The sequence below is a fragment of the Phoenix dactylifera genome, chromosome 15 (genome assembly GCF_009389715.1).
Source record: "Phoenix dactylifera cultivar Barhee BC4 chromosome 15, palm_55x_up_171113_PBpolish2nd_filt_p, whole genome shotgun sequence".
Classification (NCBI taxonomy): domain Eukaryota; kingdom Viridiplantae; phylum Streptophyta; class Magnoliopsida; order Arecales; family Arecaceae; genus Phoenix; species Phoenix dactylifera.
In genome coordinates this window covers 8,317,018-8,332,803 of record NC_052406.1, presented here as the reverse complement: position 1 = coordinate 8,332,803, position 15,786 = coordinate 8,317,018, and the positions used below count along the sequence as shown (strand labels likewise).

General features: G+C 38.2%; 1 protein-coding gene across 1 annotated transcript; it reads left to right on the top strand.

Annotated features, from left to right (window-relative positions):
- Positions 1–2,809: 2,809 nt before the first annotated feature.
- LOC120113281 (1-phosphatidylinositol-3-phosphate 5-kinase FAB1B-like) lies at positions 2,810–15,381 on the top strand. The gene is made up of 11 exons (XM_039134334.1): positions 2,810–3,443; positions 4,593–5,324; positions 5,629–5,782; positions 5,865–6,209; positions 7,594–8,541; positions 8,631–8,962; positions 9,055–9,178; positions 9,294–9,452; positions 9,547–11,067; positions 13,331–13,597; positions 14,511–15,381. The coding sequence occupies exons 1-11, from the start codon at positions 2,839–2,841 to the stop codon at positions 14,835–14,837; spliced, it is 5,514 nt and encodes a 1,837-aa protein (XP_038990262.1). The 5' UTR covers positions 2,810–2,838; the 3' UTR covers positions 14,838–15,381.
- Positions 15,382–15,786: the final 405 nt, after the last annotated feature.

Sequence of the window (15,786 nt, the reverse complement as noted above, 5' to 3'; positions counted from 1 at the left end):
ACGAGCCCTAAGAAGTTACATTTGCAAAAAAAACTCAATGTAGCTCAATTGTTTTAGACAAGGGCCAAATATGGAGGTGGATTTTTCGGTCTTTCTTACTCTAGAAGGGAAAGTTGGAGAAACACTTTATTTTGACTATCTTTGGGCACAGGCGGTTGACCCGTCCTCTATATCCATAGGTGCACACCAACTTATTTATGGGTAGCAATTACTAAAGTATCGTTGCATAATCTTTTAATAGAAAATGTTAGTTGCATCCATAATTATTTTCTTCCTAACCATAAGAAATTCTTTAATAAATCTAAACATCTCCAAAACATCAATAAATCTTGTTTAAATTAGCAATATTTAAAAAATTTAGTGGAATATATGTAAATTTGTAACTCAAGAGCTCTTTCAGATCTGCTGGTGAGATAAGTAGCTGGATCGAAGGGATTTGGCCAATAAACTTTTACATGATATACTTGCTATTAATTAATGATATGTTCATTTTCATTGAACATATAACTAAATAATTATAATTTTGGATATTAAATATATCAAAATAAATTTAAAAGGTTGTCTTTTACACTCTCATCAACAAGATTGGCATATAACTAAAGTTAATTATAATTTTGGATATTAAATATATCATTGTAAATTTAAAAGGTTTTCTTTTACACCAGTTTATTGTCATCATGCATGGTCAAGATTTTGATGTGCTTGAGATGACCAATTGACCATGTATGATATACACAAGAGAAACAATTGATGACTCCAATTAAATAAAAAATTTAAAATTGACATGATAAAATACATATCGGGTTTAGAGAGGTAAGCTTTCTTCAATATGTCACTTAGATGGAGGACTGGATCAAACCATATAAATTAAAAATAAGAATAGCTATTATGTTGGAATAATCATGGCGATGGGCAAAGAGGGATGCTTGACTTTTATAAATCAAAGTTGTAAGACATGCCACGACTGTCATATTTCAAGCTGTGCATGTATATCGTGAGGCTAATGGGGCAGCGGACTGGATGGCGGCATTTGTAGCGCGCCACTCAGGAGGCGCCCTATGGATTGGAGAAAATGTGATGCCTGGTATATTCTGGGATCTTTTGTTTGCCGATTCTACTGAGTATATCCGTATCCGCGTTGTATGATACGTCTGTTTCAGCAAAAAAAAAATAAAATTGCATGATTTATTTAGAATTCTCCGATACAAAATAGTATATTAAAATAAAGCTATTAGTTTTAAGGGGAAAAAAAACCGTAAAGCTATTAGTTTTAAGAAAAAAAATGGATACTACAAAATACAAGTTCGGGCGTGCTAAGCTAGTAAGTAGTAACTATACTTTGTTGCACAAAATATATGATGTCTAATGCCTTGGCATTAATTTGACAATCGAATCTAGACAGGAGATTCGGTATATTAATTAAATTATTTGTCAAGTTCTTTTTTTTTTCAAAACCTTTAAAAAACGGGTCTTTGGAAGAACTTTGATCACTTCCAAAAGGGTCGGAGCACGCGTTTAATAAATTCGGTTCTCATGCTCACCTACAAGTGGAATTCGAACATTCTAACCTGCAATTCCAGCTATAAGCATTCTTTATTGGGGCTGTCCGTTTCTGTAAGAAAGAGAGAGCGAGAGAAATAAAAGGAAGAACAAGCAAGGAGAGAGAGAGAGAGACAGAGAAAGCGAGGGAAAAACGGATGAAAGGTTCGTTTTTTATGAATTTCTGCTATGATTATTGTTCTGAATTTCCGTGAATGTGGCTCAAATCTTCGCTCCGATTCGCTTTGACGCGTTGAGGAAGGGGGAAAATGCGGGGGCTTACAGGTGCTGGTTGATCTCTTCCTCCTCTTGATCAAAAAAATCGCTCTTTTTGGACCTCCGTGGATCCTAGGATAGATTCTAGGCCTCAAAGACTAGTCCATTCATGGGCTTATCTGCCACATTTGCGAGGCCCATGGGGTCCTTCGCGGGTTCCGGTGGAGAGTTGGCCGTTATATTCGGTTTTCGGGTGGTTTTTGGAAGAGGAATGGTTGTAATTTGAGTAGGAATTTGATTCTGATCGCCTCGTTGTTTCTTTTGATGATGTCCGAGGAAAAAATTAGTTTCTTTGGATGCGTCAGCGTTTGTTTGATTTGTCTGTTACTGGAGCTCGAGATTGGTAAGTGACCAGTTTTGATTCTGTTTTTCTTCTTTTGGGGGGTAATTTCGTAGTGGTGGTTGAATGAGAGGCAATTTTTCTGGGGCCCAGCATTTGCCGCCTTGAGGGCAGTTGAATTTCCTGGAATCAGGGTTCTCTATTCATATGGAGCTAGGGATTGAATGTGTAAAAGTATCAAGGATCTTTGGGAGAATCGAGGTATTATGTTTGCTGGTATTGTACAGGAAGGCTGTCATCTTCTCTTAATTGGTAGGAATTGAGTTTTTGTTGATGTGTGATAACTTTTGGCAGGAAGATTTCAGGGTTATTATGTTTGAATATTTCGATTGCATTGCCGGTTGTATATTTATAAGAATCAGTATATTAGTTGGTTCATGGAATTTCAATATTGGATTCCTCAGGATTCCATACGAGAAGCAAGATTAATCGGTGCTAGCATTTGATCATCCAATTGGCTACATACTTTGTGAAAGGTTCTAAGAAGGCAGAATACTGCTTCTGGTTGGTCTTTTCCAAAGAGGAAGCTGAGTTGTATCGTTGTCATCGTCGTTGACGTCATTGTTGTTTTTTGTTTGTAATCGACGGGTGTGTGGATGGGTGAAAAAGGGGGTTTTGCCATTCGGTTCTGTAGCATCAGATGAATATTTCAGAATGACTGGCCTTGGAAGGCTCCATCGTCAATGGAAACCTCCGACAAGGCATTCTCTGAGGTGGCTGACATCCTGAAATCCTTGATGGCTCGACGGTCTGAGCCTACAAATGTATCAAGGGACTTTTGGATGCCCGATCACAGCTGTAGAGTTTGTTATGAGTGTGATTCACAGTTCACATTCTTCAACCGCAGACACCATTGCCGTCTTTGTGGGCGTATTTTTTGTGGAAAATGCACTGCAAATTCTGTCCCTGTTTTATCTGATGGCCCAAAGAGTGGCGGAGAAGAGGGGGAGCGGATCCGAGTTTGTAACTTTTGTTTTAAACAGTGGGAGCAGGAAGTAGCAACAGCTAATCATGGGGTTAGAGCGCATGCTCCAGTTGTTAGCCCTTCGCTTTCAACAACCAGTTTGGTCAGTACCCAGTCCAGTGGGACAGTTAACAGCATTGCCACAACAATCTGTTCCTACTCAACTGGTCCTTATCAGCATGTTCGAGATGGTTCTGGCCCTAGTCCCAGCCAATCTGCGAGACCTGAAACCTTTGCAGATAAGCAGGATGCTCTAATATCTGGAAGGGGCATGGACATCAGAGATCCTTCTCCACCCACTCAATTAAGTTATCGTATCAACAGGTATAATTTGGCTGGTAATTTGGTGCTTGCATATCTGTTTCCTTCAGAGGTTAAGGCCTTATGCAACAGTAAGGTTGCTCTTTTGTAGCCTCGTGTCATGAGTTCACACCATGGAAACAGCCTCTCTGCATGCGGGATAAGGCTGCGTACATTTGGTCCTCCCTAGACCTCGTAAAGGCAGGAGCCTTGTGCATTAGGTCACCATTTTTATGTCTTGTTTCCTCGAATGGTTTAAAATAAGAACTCATGTCATGCTAGATATCCATATGGCAAGCATGTTGATAAGCTAGCCAATTTCATAGGCTTGTGTAAATGGTTCTTTGGTATTTTGAGATCACACATGGTTTTCATGACATCCTCACTCGATACATTTGAACAGATACTTTCATGTAATTTGCTGTTTATTAAGATATTATACACACGTTATGTATATGATATGCCCACATGTCAAGCATAGCAATTTTTTTTAAAATTTTTTATGATTGATACAAACATTCTTGTCTTGCTCAAGTATCTTCTCTATGCACAAGTGGTTACAAAGATTGTTTCAAAATTTTAGAAGTATGTATAATGCATAAATTTGCTTTTGTTAGTCCAAGCTATCTGATTTACGAAGCTGCTTTAGCCCACATTGTAAATAGTTTTATCTGGTGTCTCAGTGGAGGAGACATTTTCTGTTAATATTCCGTGTCTCTTCAATGTTGTTAGCTGATTTGATAGGAAGGGAATACCTGCTTCATTCTTTGACACCAACTTTCTTTAAACTTGGCTGAATCTATGAATTCGTCCTGCCATATTTTTCTTAAATGCTTGATCTCGTACTTTTCTTGACTATTAAACTTTGGTGGTGTTTCTTTTATGTCCTTCACTGGTTGTTCACCTTATCTTAACACTTCTATGAAACTCCATTTTAATATTAAATAAAGATATCTATTCTATTTTTGATCTTTATGCATCTTAAGTTTCTCCAGCTGATAGCTAATGATGCTTTATCTCTCAGTAGCTATAGATGATCCTTAACTTTTGCATAAAACTGTAGTATACCATCTCAAAACTGTCCATATACTGACTGCTAAGGTTGAATTTAGCCAGTTCCTTTAGTTTTTAAGGTTTTCTTATAATTCATGCATCATTTGTTTTTCATTACAGGAGTGATGACGATTATGATGTGTATGGTTTATGCCCCTCTAATTTGGAAGCACAAAGTTTTCAGCATTCTGATGACTACTATGGCCAAGTCGAGTTTGATGAAGTTGGCCAGGATTTCCATTCAAATGAAATGCCTCCTGCTGAAGAAAATATTGATGCCAAGGATGTCTGCTCTCCATTTCATGACAACACAGAATTTCATGCTTCTTTAGATGTTGATAAGATGGAGGAAGAATGTGAACCTGATAATAGCTATGAGTGTGATGCTGCTTCCATATATGGAATTAAACATACAAATGCAGAACCTGTGGATTTTGAGAATAATGGACTGCTCTGGGTTCCTCCTGACCCAGAAGATGAAGAAGATCACAGAGAGGCTATTCTATATAATGATGACGATGAAGATGCTTCTGGAGAGGGGGGATATCTTCGCTCATCAAATTGCTTTGGAAGTGATGAGTACCAGAGTAGAGATCAGTCGAGTGAAGAGCATAAGAAGGCAATGAAAAGTGTGGTTGATGGACATTTCAGGGCTTTGATAGCTCAACTACTGCAGGTTGAAAATCTTCCCGTAAATGAGGACAATGATAAAGGAAGTTGGTTGGAAATAATTACCTCTTTGTCATGGGAAGCAGCTACACTCCTTAAGCCAGACACTAGCAAGGGAGGAGGAATGGATCCTGGTGGGTATGTGAAGGTTAAGTGCTTAGCTTGTGGACATCGCAGTGAAAGGTGAGTTCCTGATAATATTGAATTCCTTAATGGAATATGACCTCATATGTTCTGTTGCTGCTTATTTTGCACTATAGCAACTTTACTGGCTTTTGTTAAGGCACTTCTTCATTTCTGGATAATCTGGATTGGTGAACTACTAATTGGCTTCTGCCTTTTCTGTTAGGACATGCCCGTGTTATACATCTAAGTGATATGGACTGGTGTTTTAATCGTGAATATATTAAAATTCAGTTGCTGATATTGGCGATCCGATCTTGTCAAGCAGTATGAGTTTGCTGAACTTCTTTACTCATTTTTGTAGCATGGTCATAAAAGGAGTTGTCTGTAAGAAGAATGTGGCACATCGGCGTATGGCGTCCAAAATAGAAAAACCTCATTTCCAAGTTCTTGGGGGAGCTCTTGAGTACCAGCGAGTGACCAATCTGCTGTCAAGTTTTGATACTTTGCTGAAGCAGGTGTGTTGATTGTTGTGAATTTCTTTTCATTTGAGTTTTCTCATATTTTTCTGCTTATTCTCATGCTATGCACATTGTTCAGGAAATGGATCACTTGAAAATGGCAGTTGCAAAGATAGATGCTCACCACCCCAATGTCCTTTTGGTGGAGAAATCAGTATCTCGGTTTGCGCAAGATTATCTTCTAGCAAGGAACATTTCACTTGTTTTGAATATAAAGAGACCTCTCTTGGAGCGTATAGCCCGCTGCACTGGTGCTCAGATAGTGCCTTCTATTGACCATCTGTCATCTCAGAAACTGGGGCATTGCGATTTATTTCATGTGGAAAAGTTTGTCGAAGAACTTGGTGGTGCAGGGCAAGGAGGGAAGAGAATGATGAAAACTTTGATGTTTTTCGAAGGGTGCCCGAAGCCCTTGGGCTGCACTGTAAGTCATTTATACATTCCAGGTATTTTTGCTTCAGACCTATTTTGGGTCCAGTGGAAGGTGACAAATTTGGATTGGTTATGATGCAGACTTTAGCACCTAAAGATAAACAATGTCTGTTATGCTTAGCTACTGGTGCTTTTTAACAAAACCTGCCTGTCTGCCCTATCAACTTGTTACAAAATCTCTTTCTAAACATCAGTGGATAAATTAAGAAAAGTTGAAATAGTTATTCTTCTCGGGGAATAAAATCACCGCTTAATCTACTTGCAATCTGTATGGCAACATTATCAGGACCTGCAATTTAGTTTTGGGTATTTCCTGGTTTAGATGCTTTCTAGGTGGTCATGGTTTTAGAACATTTATAAAGCTATAATCATCATGAGGTATAAATGGAATATTCTGCCATTTCATTCAGCAAGACTGTTTAAATTTTAATCCGATCATTAATGTTTTACTGAAATGCTTTAGCAAAGAAGCAGCTTCAGGGTCCGCAATCTTGGTACTAGGTACTCTATCGGTATTCAACTGGTTTGATACAGTACGGTCGGTACAATACAATATGCACTCTCCCGTATTCAACGACGGAGAAAGAGCATTAGTTGCAGTTTTCACCCCACCTTAACGACCAAGGGATGGATGACATCTTTCTCCGAGCAGGGAGGCATTATATTGAGATAGCTTCTAGCCCCTTTCTTCTCATATTTTACCATGATATTGCCCAATAGTATAGGTCAGTTTGGTATGGTACACACCCCAGTTTCAGATGGGTACTGGGCAATACGGTGCTGTTCTGCTCGATTTGGACTACTATGAAACGGTTTGACTCATATACCAAACGAAACCTTGGTAACGTATTGGTACCTTACCAATATGGTACGGTACAAGTTGGTACGGCAAACCTTGGGAAGCTTTTTAAAGTTTTTATGAGACATCCCGGATATGTTGGTTTGACTTTTGGACCAGGCTTCTTGTTTTCTTAATCACGTGTATAATATAAAATATATCATATTATGTGAATACTTGTCCTAAATCTGGCATGAGATGTGCAGGTTTACCATCTTTTTGATAGCATGCGAAGGCCAACATGGATGAAAGATTTACATATTTTGTATGTATTCAATTCAATTTATAGTTGGAACTATACATATCTATGTAAGTACATATATTTGTGTATATGTATATGATTGGTATTACTCAGACGTGTACTTATGTGTGTAGTTTTCCAGGATCTCTGCATTGAGTAATTGAGTAGAATTTCATTATCTTGTGTGCAATGTCACAACCAGTTATACTATGATTCAAATTACGTACATGAATAGTTAACTGCAATGCTTAAACCATATTAGAAATCTTATGCAGCTGGTGTGTTTGACCTCCATAGGTTTTGCTTAAAGGTGCCAATATTGATGACCTCAAGAAAGTGAAACATGTAGTCCAATATGGAGTTTTTGCAGCCTATCACTTGGCTTTGGAAACATCTTTTCTTGCGGATGAAGGTGCCTCTCTACCAGAACTTCCCTTGAAGTCTCCAATAACTGTTGCACTGCCTGATACACCTTCCAGCATTGACAGATCCATTTCCACAATACCTGGTTTCACATCCCCTGCTGCTGGCAAGGTGCATCATGGTAGTGATGCTCAAAGACCCAATACATCGGACCCATCTCTAGCATTACTGAATTCTGGAAAAATCATGAAGGCAGCATCGCTATATTCCACTGAAAGAAACAACTCTCAAATGGCAGTTTCTGCCTCTGCATTTGGCATATTATCTGATACTAAAAGGTTTTCTGTGGAGAAGAGCAACCAGGCTGAGCAAGTTGTGGAACCAACAAGTAGGGCATCCATATCTTCTTTATCCATATCAGACGTAGTCTCAAATTTTTCACCTGGACATCATGCCATGAAGGAGAAAAATAAGGTTTGCTTTGGAGAATGTCTTGAGGCTGAAACATTTAGACCTGATGACCCTGCAATTGAGCATGATTCTGTTGTCCCCGGCAGCTGTCTTGATACTTTGGAGACCTCAGAAAGGTGTGGTATAATGGCTAATGAGGCCCAAATCAAGAGCAGCCATATGGTAGAGAAGCAACCTGGCTCATCTAGTTTTGCAACTTCACGTCAAGATATTGACTGGAGGCCTGAAAACACATCGATAAAGGAAGAACTCCCACCTTCTTCTGATCATCAGAGTATTTTGGTTTCTCTATCAACCCGCTGTGTGTGGAAAGGAACCATTTGTGAGCGTTCACATCTCTTTCGTATCAAGTACTATGGCAACTTTGACAAACCTTTGGGCAGATATTTACGTGACCATCTTTTTGACCAGGTTATCTTCCCTTTTGCGATTTTATGATATCTTTCTTTTGACTTATAATTTATGTCTCTATTACTGACAGTGGCTTCTGTGGATGTCAGAGTTGTAGGTGCCGTTCTTGTGATATGCCTTCAGAAGCTCATGTTCATTGTTACACGCATCACCAGGGCAGTTTGACTATATCTGTTAGAAAGCTTCCAGAAATTCCTTTGCCAGGAGAACGGGATGGCAAGATTTGGATGTGGCATAGATGCTTACGGTGTCCTCGCAATAATGCATTCCCTCCAGCAACTCGTAGAGTTGTAATGTCTGATGCTGCTTGGGGTTTATCTTTTGGTAAATTTTTGGAGCTTAGCTTTTCAAATCATGCTGCTGCAAGTAGGGTAGCTAGCTGTGGCCATTCTCTTCACAGAGACTGCCTCCGATTTTATGGGTACATCATGCTTCACTCTTCACTATTTTCTTTATAAGTCAAATTATCAACTATGACCTTCTATTCTCACTTCTCTATTCTTACATGGACAGGTTTGGAAAAATGGTTGCATGCTTCCGGTATGCATCAATTGATGTTCACTCTGTTTATCTTCCTCCTCAGAAGCTTGATTTCAATTATGAGCTTCAGGAGTGGATACAGAAGGAAGCAAATGAGGTCTGTTGCATATGACAAGCAGAGACTTTGCACCTCTTTTTGGTAGTTGCTATTGTTCACAATTTCACATTATATTTTATTTTGGAGTAGATAATATATAACTCCAATATAACAGGTGTCTGATGGGGCAGAACTTCTGTTCAATGAAATTCTAAATGCTCTGCACCAAATTGCAGAGAGAAAGAGTATTAACGGTAGCATGAAAGCACCAGAAATAAGACCTCAGATTGTTGAACTTGAAGGAATTCTGCAGAAGGAGAAAGCTGAATTTGAGGTGATGTGCTGTTCCCCAACCGCCCCAACCCCCTCAATTTTCGATGGATTGGATTTCTGTTCTCATATTGATTGAGATTGTTGATTTGTTTTAGGGCTATCTGCATAGAGTACTGAAAAAGGAGGCAAGGAAGGGGCAACCAGTCATTGATATTCTTGAGGTTAATAAGCTAAAGAGGCAGTTGATCTTTTATTCATATTTATGGGATCAGCGGTTGATATTTGCTGCTGGATCAGATAGTTGTCCTGATGAAGTTCTTCAGAGTTTTGTGACAAGAGATAAGGAGAGGCTGACAGATACGAATCTAGGACTGAAGCCACAAAAAGGCTTTAATAGGTTGGACACATTTCCTGGAGATTTCAGAGACAATGAATTCCTTAATGGGAGCACATATGCAATTAACCATCAGGAGGATATCAATGATCATCATGTTCATTATTCTGGTCATCAAAGAAGATGTATAGAATTGGATTCTTTTCAAGGGAAACAAATCAAAACGCATCGTTCTACCAGCACAAGTGCAAGCAAACAATCAGTTCTTTTAGAAACTGGTCTTATTGGCCGTCGAACCCTCTCCGATGGGCAGTTTCCTGTTCTGGTAAATCTATCAGACACGTTTGATGCAAAGTGGACTGGTGAAAATGGTCCTTTCCTTTTTCATGCAAGCTTGTTAGATTCATCAAATTCATTTGAAGCTGCAGCTGCAGCATCAGTTTCCAAGGATTCAGAAGAACGAAGTGGAGCTGAAGTAACTCAATCCTTTGCCTCTGCATTGCTTACCAAGTTGGGAGACAGTGCTGAGGACTTCTCAATCTGGATTAGAATGCCTTTCCTGAACTTTTATCGTCCTTTTTACAGGAATTTGGGAAGCACCCCCAGATTTAATTCTCTCAATGAGTACAAACCTGTCTATGTTCCTTTGTTCCGCGAGTTAGAGTGTCAAGGTGGGGCAAGATTTCTTCTTCCTGTTGGAGTTAACGACACGGTCATCCCAATTTATGATGATGAACCAACCACTATAATTTCTTATGCACTTGTCTCCCCTGAATATCATATTCAGATTTCAGATGAGCGCGAGAGAACAAGAGATGGTGTAGAAACTTCACTTTTGTTGGCAACCCATGAGTCAGGAGATTTTCATTTATCTAGATCATTTGATGAAACTACTTCTGAACCTTACAAAAGTTTTGGATCAATTGATGATAGCATTTTATCTTTGTCTGGGAGCAGGGGCTCTGTAGTTTTGGATCCACTTACCTATACAAAAGAAATGCATGTCAAAGTTTCTTTTGCAGATGAGGGCCCACTTGGAAAAGTGAAATATACTGTGACATGTTATTATGCGAAATGCTTTGATGCTTTAAGGAGAACTTGCTGCCCATCTGAGTTTGATTTCATAAGGTCTCTCAGTCGTTGTAAAAAATGGGGAGCGCAGGGTGGTAAGAGCAATGTCTTTTTTGCAAAATCATTGGATGACAGGTTCATTATAAAACAAGTTACAAAAACAGAACTAGAATCATTTATCAAGTTTGCTCCAGCGTATTTTAAGTACCTCTCAGAGTCGACAGGCACTAGAAGTCCCACATGCTTGGCGAAGATTCTGGGTATTTATCAGGTGTCTGCTCTTTTGAGCTTGTTCACTTTCATGGTTTATTTTTTAAAATTTTTCCTTTTAATTTATTTTTTTATTAGTTATCTCATTTGGTAAATATCTGATTTGTTAATTTCTTTTCATGCTTAAGAATAATCTGTTACGCTGTCGGCCTGTCACAAATTTTAGATTACCTCGAGCTTGGAGCCAAAGTAGTTTGGGATGAAGCAAATATATAGACTTTTTTTTTTGACTTGGATCCTGTTATAGCCCTATAAGTTTGATTGATAATCTTGGTTGCATACTAGAGATCAAGTATGTCATATTATACAATTCCTTCTATATGTTCAGAAATCCATTCTGCTTGTGGAAACACATATTCATCTTCTTTTTGTATAAATTCTTAAGGATTTGAGATATGGTGAGGAACACCTTAGGAAGACTCAAATGTAGAGAATATGGCTTTAACTTCCACGTGAAACTCCAAAATCAAAGTATTGTAGTTTTCAGCCAAACCAGTTGAAAGTTAAGGTTGATTTCAGGGTTGGCTTAAATAATTTACAGGACCAAGTTCATTGTAAATTTGGCCTATATATGTCAATCTTTTGTCATTTTTTTTATTGCTTTCCTGATAAAAAAGTTTTATCTAGATTAAACTTGGATTTATCTCTTTTGAGACAAGCTGAAAGTACTGCAACATTATATTCCCAACATAATTAGAACAAGGCAAAGTTTCCAAGACAAGCTTAGCCGTGCGAAAACTATATTCTTATAAACTTTTAGACTGTCATATGGTCTATAACTCTATATTGTTACAATAAAATGATATTGTACACTCTATAAAATTTCTTTTAAATTGAAACTTCTGAAATTTAAGTTGCAACCAATAAAACTGCTGAAATTTCCAAAACCAAAATCATAGATGAGCTTTAGAACCACTACAACAAAATGATCTAAAAATTCGTGAAATGAATAATTGTCTACTCATTGTCTAGCCTACAATAGAAATTATATGGTGGATATGGAGTTAAATAACTTATTCGTGGTTAGATGTTATAGAATATGTTAGTTATTTTTGCAGTAATTCATCTTGCAATTACAAAGAGAGAACCTGACTGATCTCCTTTTTTTTTACATGGAGTATGGGGATTGGGGATATATACCTAGGCACTCAATTGAACTAAACTTATAGATCTTTGATAGGATAGGAGATAGGAGTAGGACAGTACAAGGTGCTCATAAAGTGACTTAAGTATCGTTGCTTGAGGATCTAAAGAAGCAATTTTGATATTGCATAAGAGTCATTACAAATTTTATTAATGTGAGCGAATTAGTTGTATTTACTGCAGAAATTTCTAAATTTGTGATCATTCTAGAGATTCTATGCTTTCTCATACTCATCCATTTAAAGCTCCTGAAGGTTGGGAAGGCACAACTCTGTGTTTAGTTTGAGAAGAGATGGTTATGTAGAAAGTTCTGTGGAGATTTTGTTCCTTTGTCGTGGATGATTGTGGGTTTACAGTTCATGGGTGAATTGGATTGATGAACAACTCAGGGAAATTAAATTGAAATGTTTTGACGAAATGCGATAGGGAGATGAATGGAGATATAAACACCATGGATCTAAAGCCGGTCTGCATGGCATGCACGATACGTACTATTCTCAGTGCCTTACCAGCACATTGCACTGATGCAATATTAGGTGCATGCCAATACTTGGCATGCACCCGTGCCAGGGTGTTCCAAGCATTTGCCTGCTCAGCATAGCATGATATGTACCATGGTGTTGCCTGGCCAGCATGCGACTGGCCTGCGATACTTAAATCCTTGATCAGCCCAAATAAGAACAGGGTGTTTGATGAAGTTACAAGAACTAATCAAGTTGAAGGAAGCTGATAGAGTGGGAATGATGGTTAAGAAACAAGAAATTGTTTGAAGGAGGTACATATATCTTATGTTAGAAACAAATAAATTCATTAGCAATAAAAACAAAGGGCATTACCCATAAAAAAGATGTTGATAATATAAAGTTTCACTATGCATGGCAATGTTTAGTAATATTTAACAAAGCTTGGAGGTCTATGAATCTTGCATAATCTAATAAAAAATGGTATTAATAAGGTTATGTTTTTGGGAAAGTATGTACAGGTGTTTTCATCATTGGTTTTGAAATCCCGGTGGAATTCCTTTTCTTATAAGTTAGTTTTACTGTTTTTATAACCTACATTTTCATCTCCATTTCTCTATGAGATGTAATTGCTTGCTTTACTCAAACCTTTTATGACAGGTTACATCCAGGAACCTGAAGGGTGGAAAAGAACTGAGGATGGATGTGCTGGTTATGGAGAATCTTTTGTTTGGGCGAAATTTGACAAGGTTGTATGACCTAAAGGGGTCTTCAAGGTCACGATACAATCCAGATTCAAGTGGTAATAATAAAGTACTTCTTGATCAGAACTTAATCGAGTCAATGCCAACTTCTCCGATTTTTGTGGGGAACAAGGCTAAGCGGCTGTTGGAGAGAGCTGTTTGGAACGATACCTCATTCCTTGCGGTGAGTTCAGAAATTGCCCCTGATGTTTGTTAAATTATCAAGGTGGATGTGGCTTTTATTAAAAAAATCTTTTCTCGTTAACTAGATCTTCATTTATACTTCTGAGTTCAGTGCAATATTGCTAGACTGCTTCCTCTTGACACTGAGTTTCGCTTCAAGTAATGATCAAGAAGTTGCTGTTTCTCTCTGGAAATTAGTCATACCAGATTCATATCTTAGATTTTTTTCCTCAAATTTTAAACATCTTATTTGAACTTCTAAGTAGAATTATGTTTTGTCTTTTTCTTCAAATTTCTGGATTCTCTCTAATTATTTGAGTTTGGAATCACTTCATTGTTCCTAGAGCATAACCAACTGGTTATGCCCTCTTGGTGAATTATCGTTTCACCCTGCAAAATGATCTCTGAAAATCAAAATTCTTGTAAACAAAATCTTTAAATGTTTTAGAGTCTCGTTTCTGATGCATCAAGTGATCACTAAACATCAGTTTTTCACAAAATACAAGATCTATTTTGAACTATGAGTAGGAACTATGCAAAGCACTTGAATTTCAACATGCGTTTGTTTTAACATATCTGGAACATGATTAACAACATGACTCATTGGCTTATATGGTTTGAAGTGCATTTTGGCATGGGGCATACTGCATAGGCAATTTGGTTATATCTTCGGAACAATAAAGCCATTCTTTCATGTGTTTATTTTATGGTTTCAAAATTTGCTATAGTTGCAATATTACTCCACCTTATTTTTACTCCATTTTATTATGTCAAGAAATATCCATTTTCTGACCTTCTCTGGCGTTTCTGCTGAACTAAAACCTATTGCTCTATGCTCAACTACAAATTATTGGTTTCTTCCTTGTTAAAGTTCAATGTGATCAATGTCTAATAAGTCACTAATGATGTTGCAGTCTGTAGATGTAATGGATTACTCATTATTGGTCGGGATAGATGAGGAGAAGCATGAACTGGTACTTGGAATCATAGATTTCATGAGGCAGTATACATGGGATAAACACCTAGAGACGTGGGTGAAAGCTTCTGGAATTTTGGGTGGGCCAAAGAATGTGTCTCCCACTGTGATTTCACCTAAGCAATACAAAAAGCGTTTCAGGAAAGCCATGTCTGCATATTTTCTTGTGGTCCCAGATCAGTGGTCACCTCCTACAATCATTCCCACCAAGCCGGAGACCGATGCCTGTCAAGATAATCGGCAGGATGGTTCAGCCAAAACATAAGATGCTTTCAGTAAATTTCATGGTGTAAGTATGGGAATGACCAATCTTTCTGGGGTTTCCTTCATATGTTACTCCTTTTTCCTCTTCTATTCTTTTTATATCCCTACAGTTAGTAGCCTCATTTGTATTCTTTTGAGTGTTTGTGAATTATTTTTTGAAGATGCAGCACAGTGCTAGTTACAGGCCAGGGAATAGCAGCATACTATTATATAACTCACACATATAGGAACTCATTTACGCTTCATCTATGAGCTTTATGTTGCTGTTGTATGCACTTTACTTTTTTTTTCTGTCCCCTCTCACTGATTTAGCTACCACAACAAAGCCACAAGGTTATCTAGTAATACTGACTTGGATGCTAGGAAGGCTTCTTCTCTGGCTGCTCTCATCCAGGGAATGGCTTCTTCATTTGCTCTCCTATCAAAGGCAATAAGCCCTCTGTCCAAGTAGTGGTCTCTTTAAACTTCCTCACCCTCTTCTTCAGCACAACCAAGCCCTTTTACTCATGGCTTCCCTGCTCTTTAGAAAAGCACTTTCTACAAGTATTTTTGTATCTGCTCTTGTTTGGGTCTTGGAATTCAGTGTTGCACCCTCTTACGTAAAAAGATGCAATTTTGTCCTTCTCTACGTCCTCCTTGCACTACACTAAGTGATTTCCAACAATAAATTTACCTCATCTCCTACCTGTCTTGTTGTGTGATTCTTGTATCACAAGCAAATTTTGTGACAAGAACAGTGCTAGATCAGGACGGACCTGGATCACACACTGCCCCCAGTTTCAGTCCACACCAAGGTCAAGGCCAAATGGCGGTTTCTAGTCCATGAATCATGTTGATGAAATATTACTTATACGCAAGGTTTGCTAATCAGTACCGGTGCTTGTAATGACTGACAATCGGCTCAGCATGGTATTGGTATGTATCATACTGAGCCAAGATGTGCTAGAGAT

Coding starts and splice junctions, on each gene's coding strand:
- LOC120113281 (XM_039134334.1), top strand. CDS start 2,839: ATGGAAACCTCCGACAAGGCATTCTCTGAGGTGGCTGACATCCTGAAA. Junction 8,542..8,630: donor GTGACCATCTTTTTGACCAG/GTTATCTTCCCT, acceptor TGTGGATGTCAG/AGTTGTAGGTGCCGTTCTTG. Junction 11,068..13,330: donor AGATTCTGGGTATTTATCAG/GTGTCTGCTCTT, acceptor CTTTTATGACAG/GTTACATCCAGGAACCTGAA.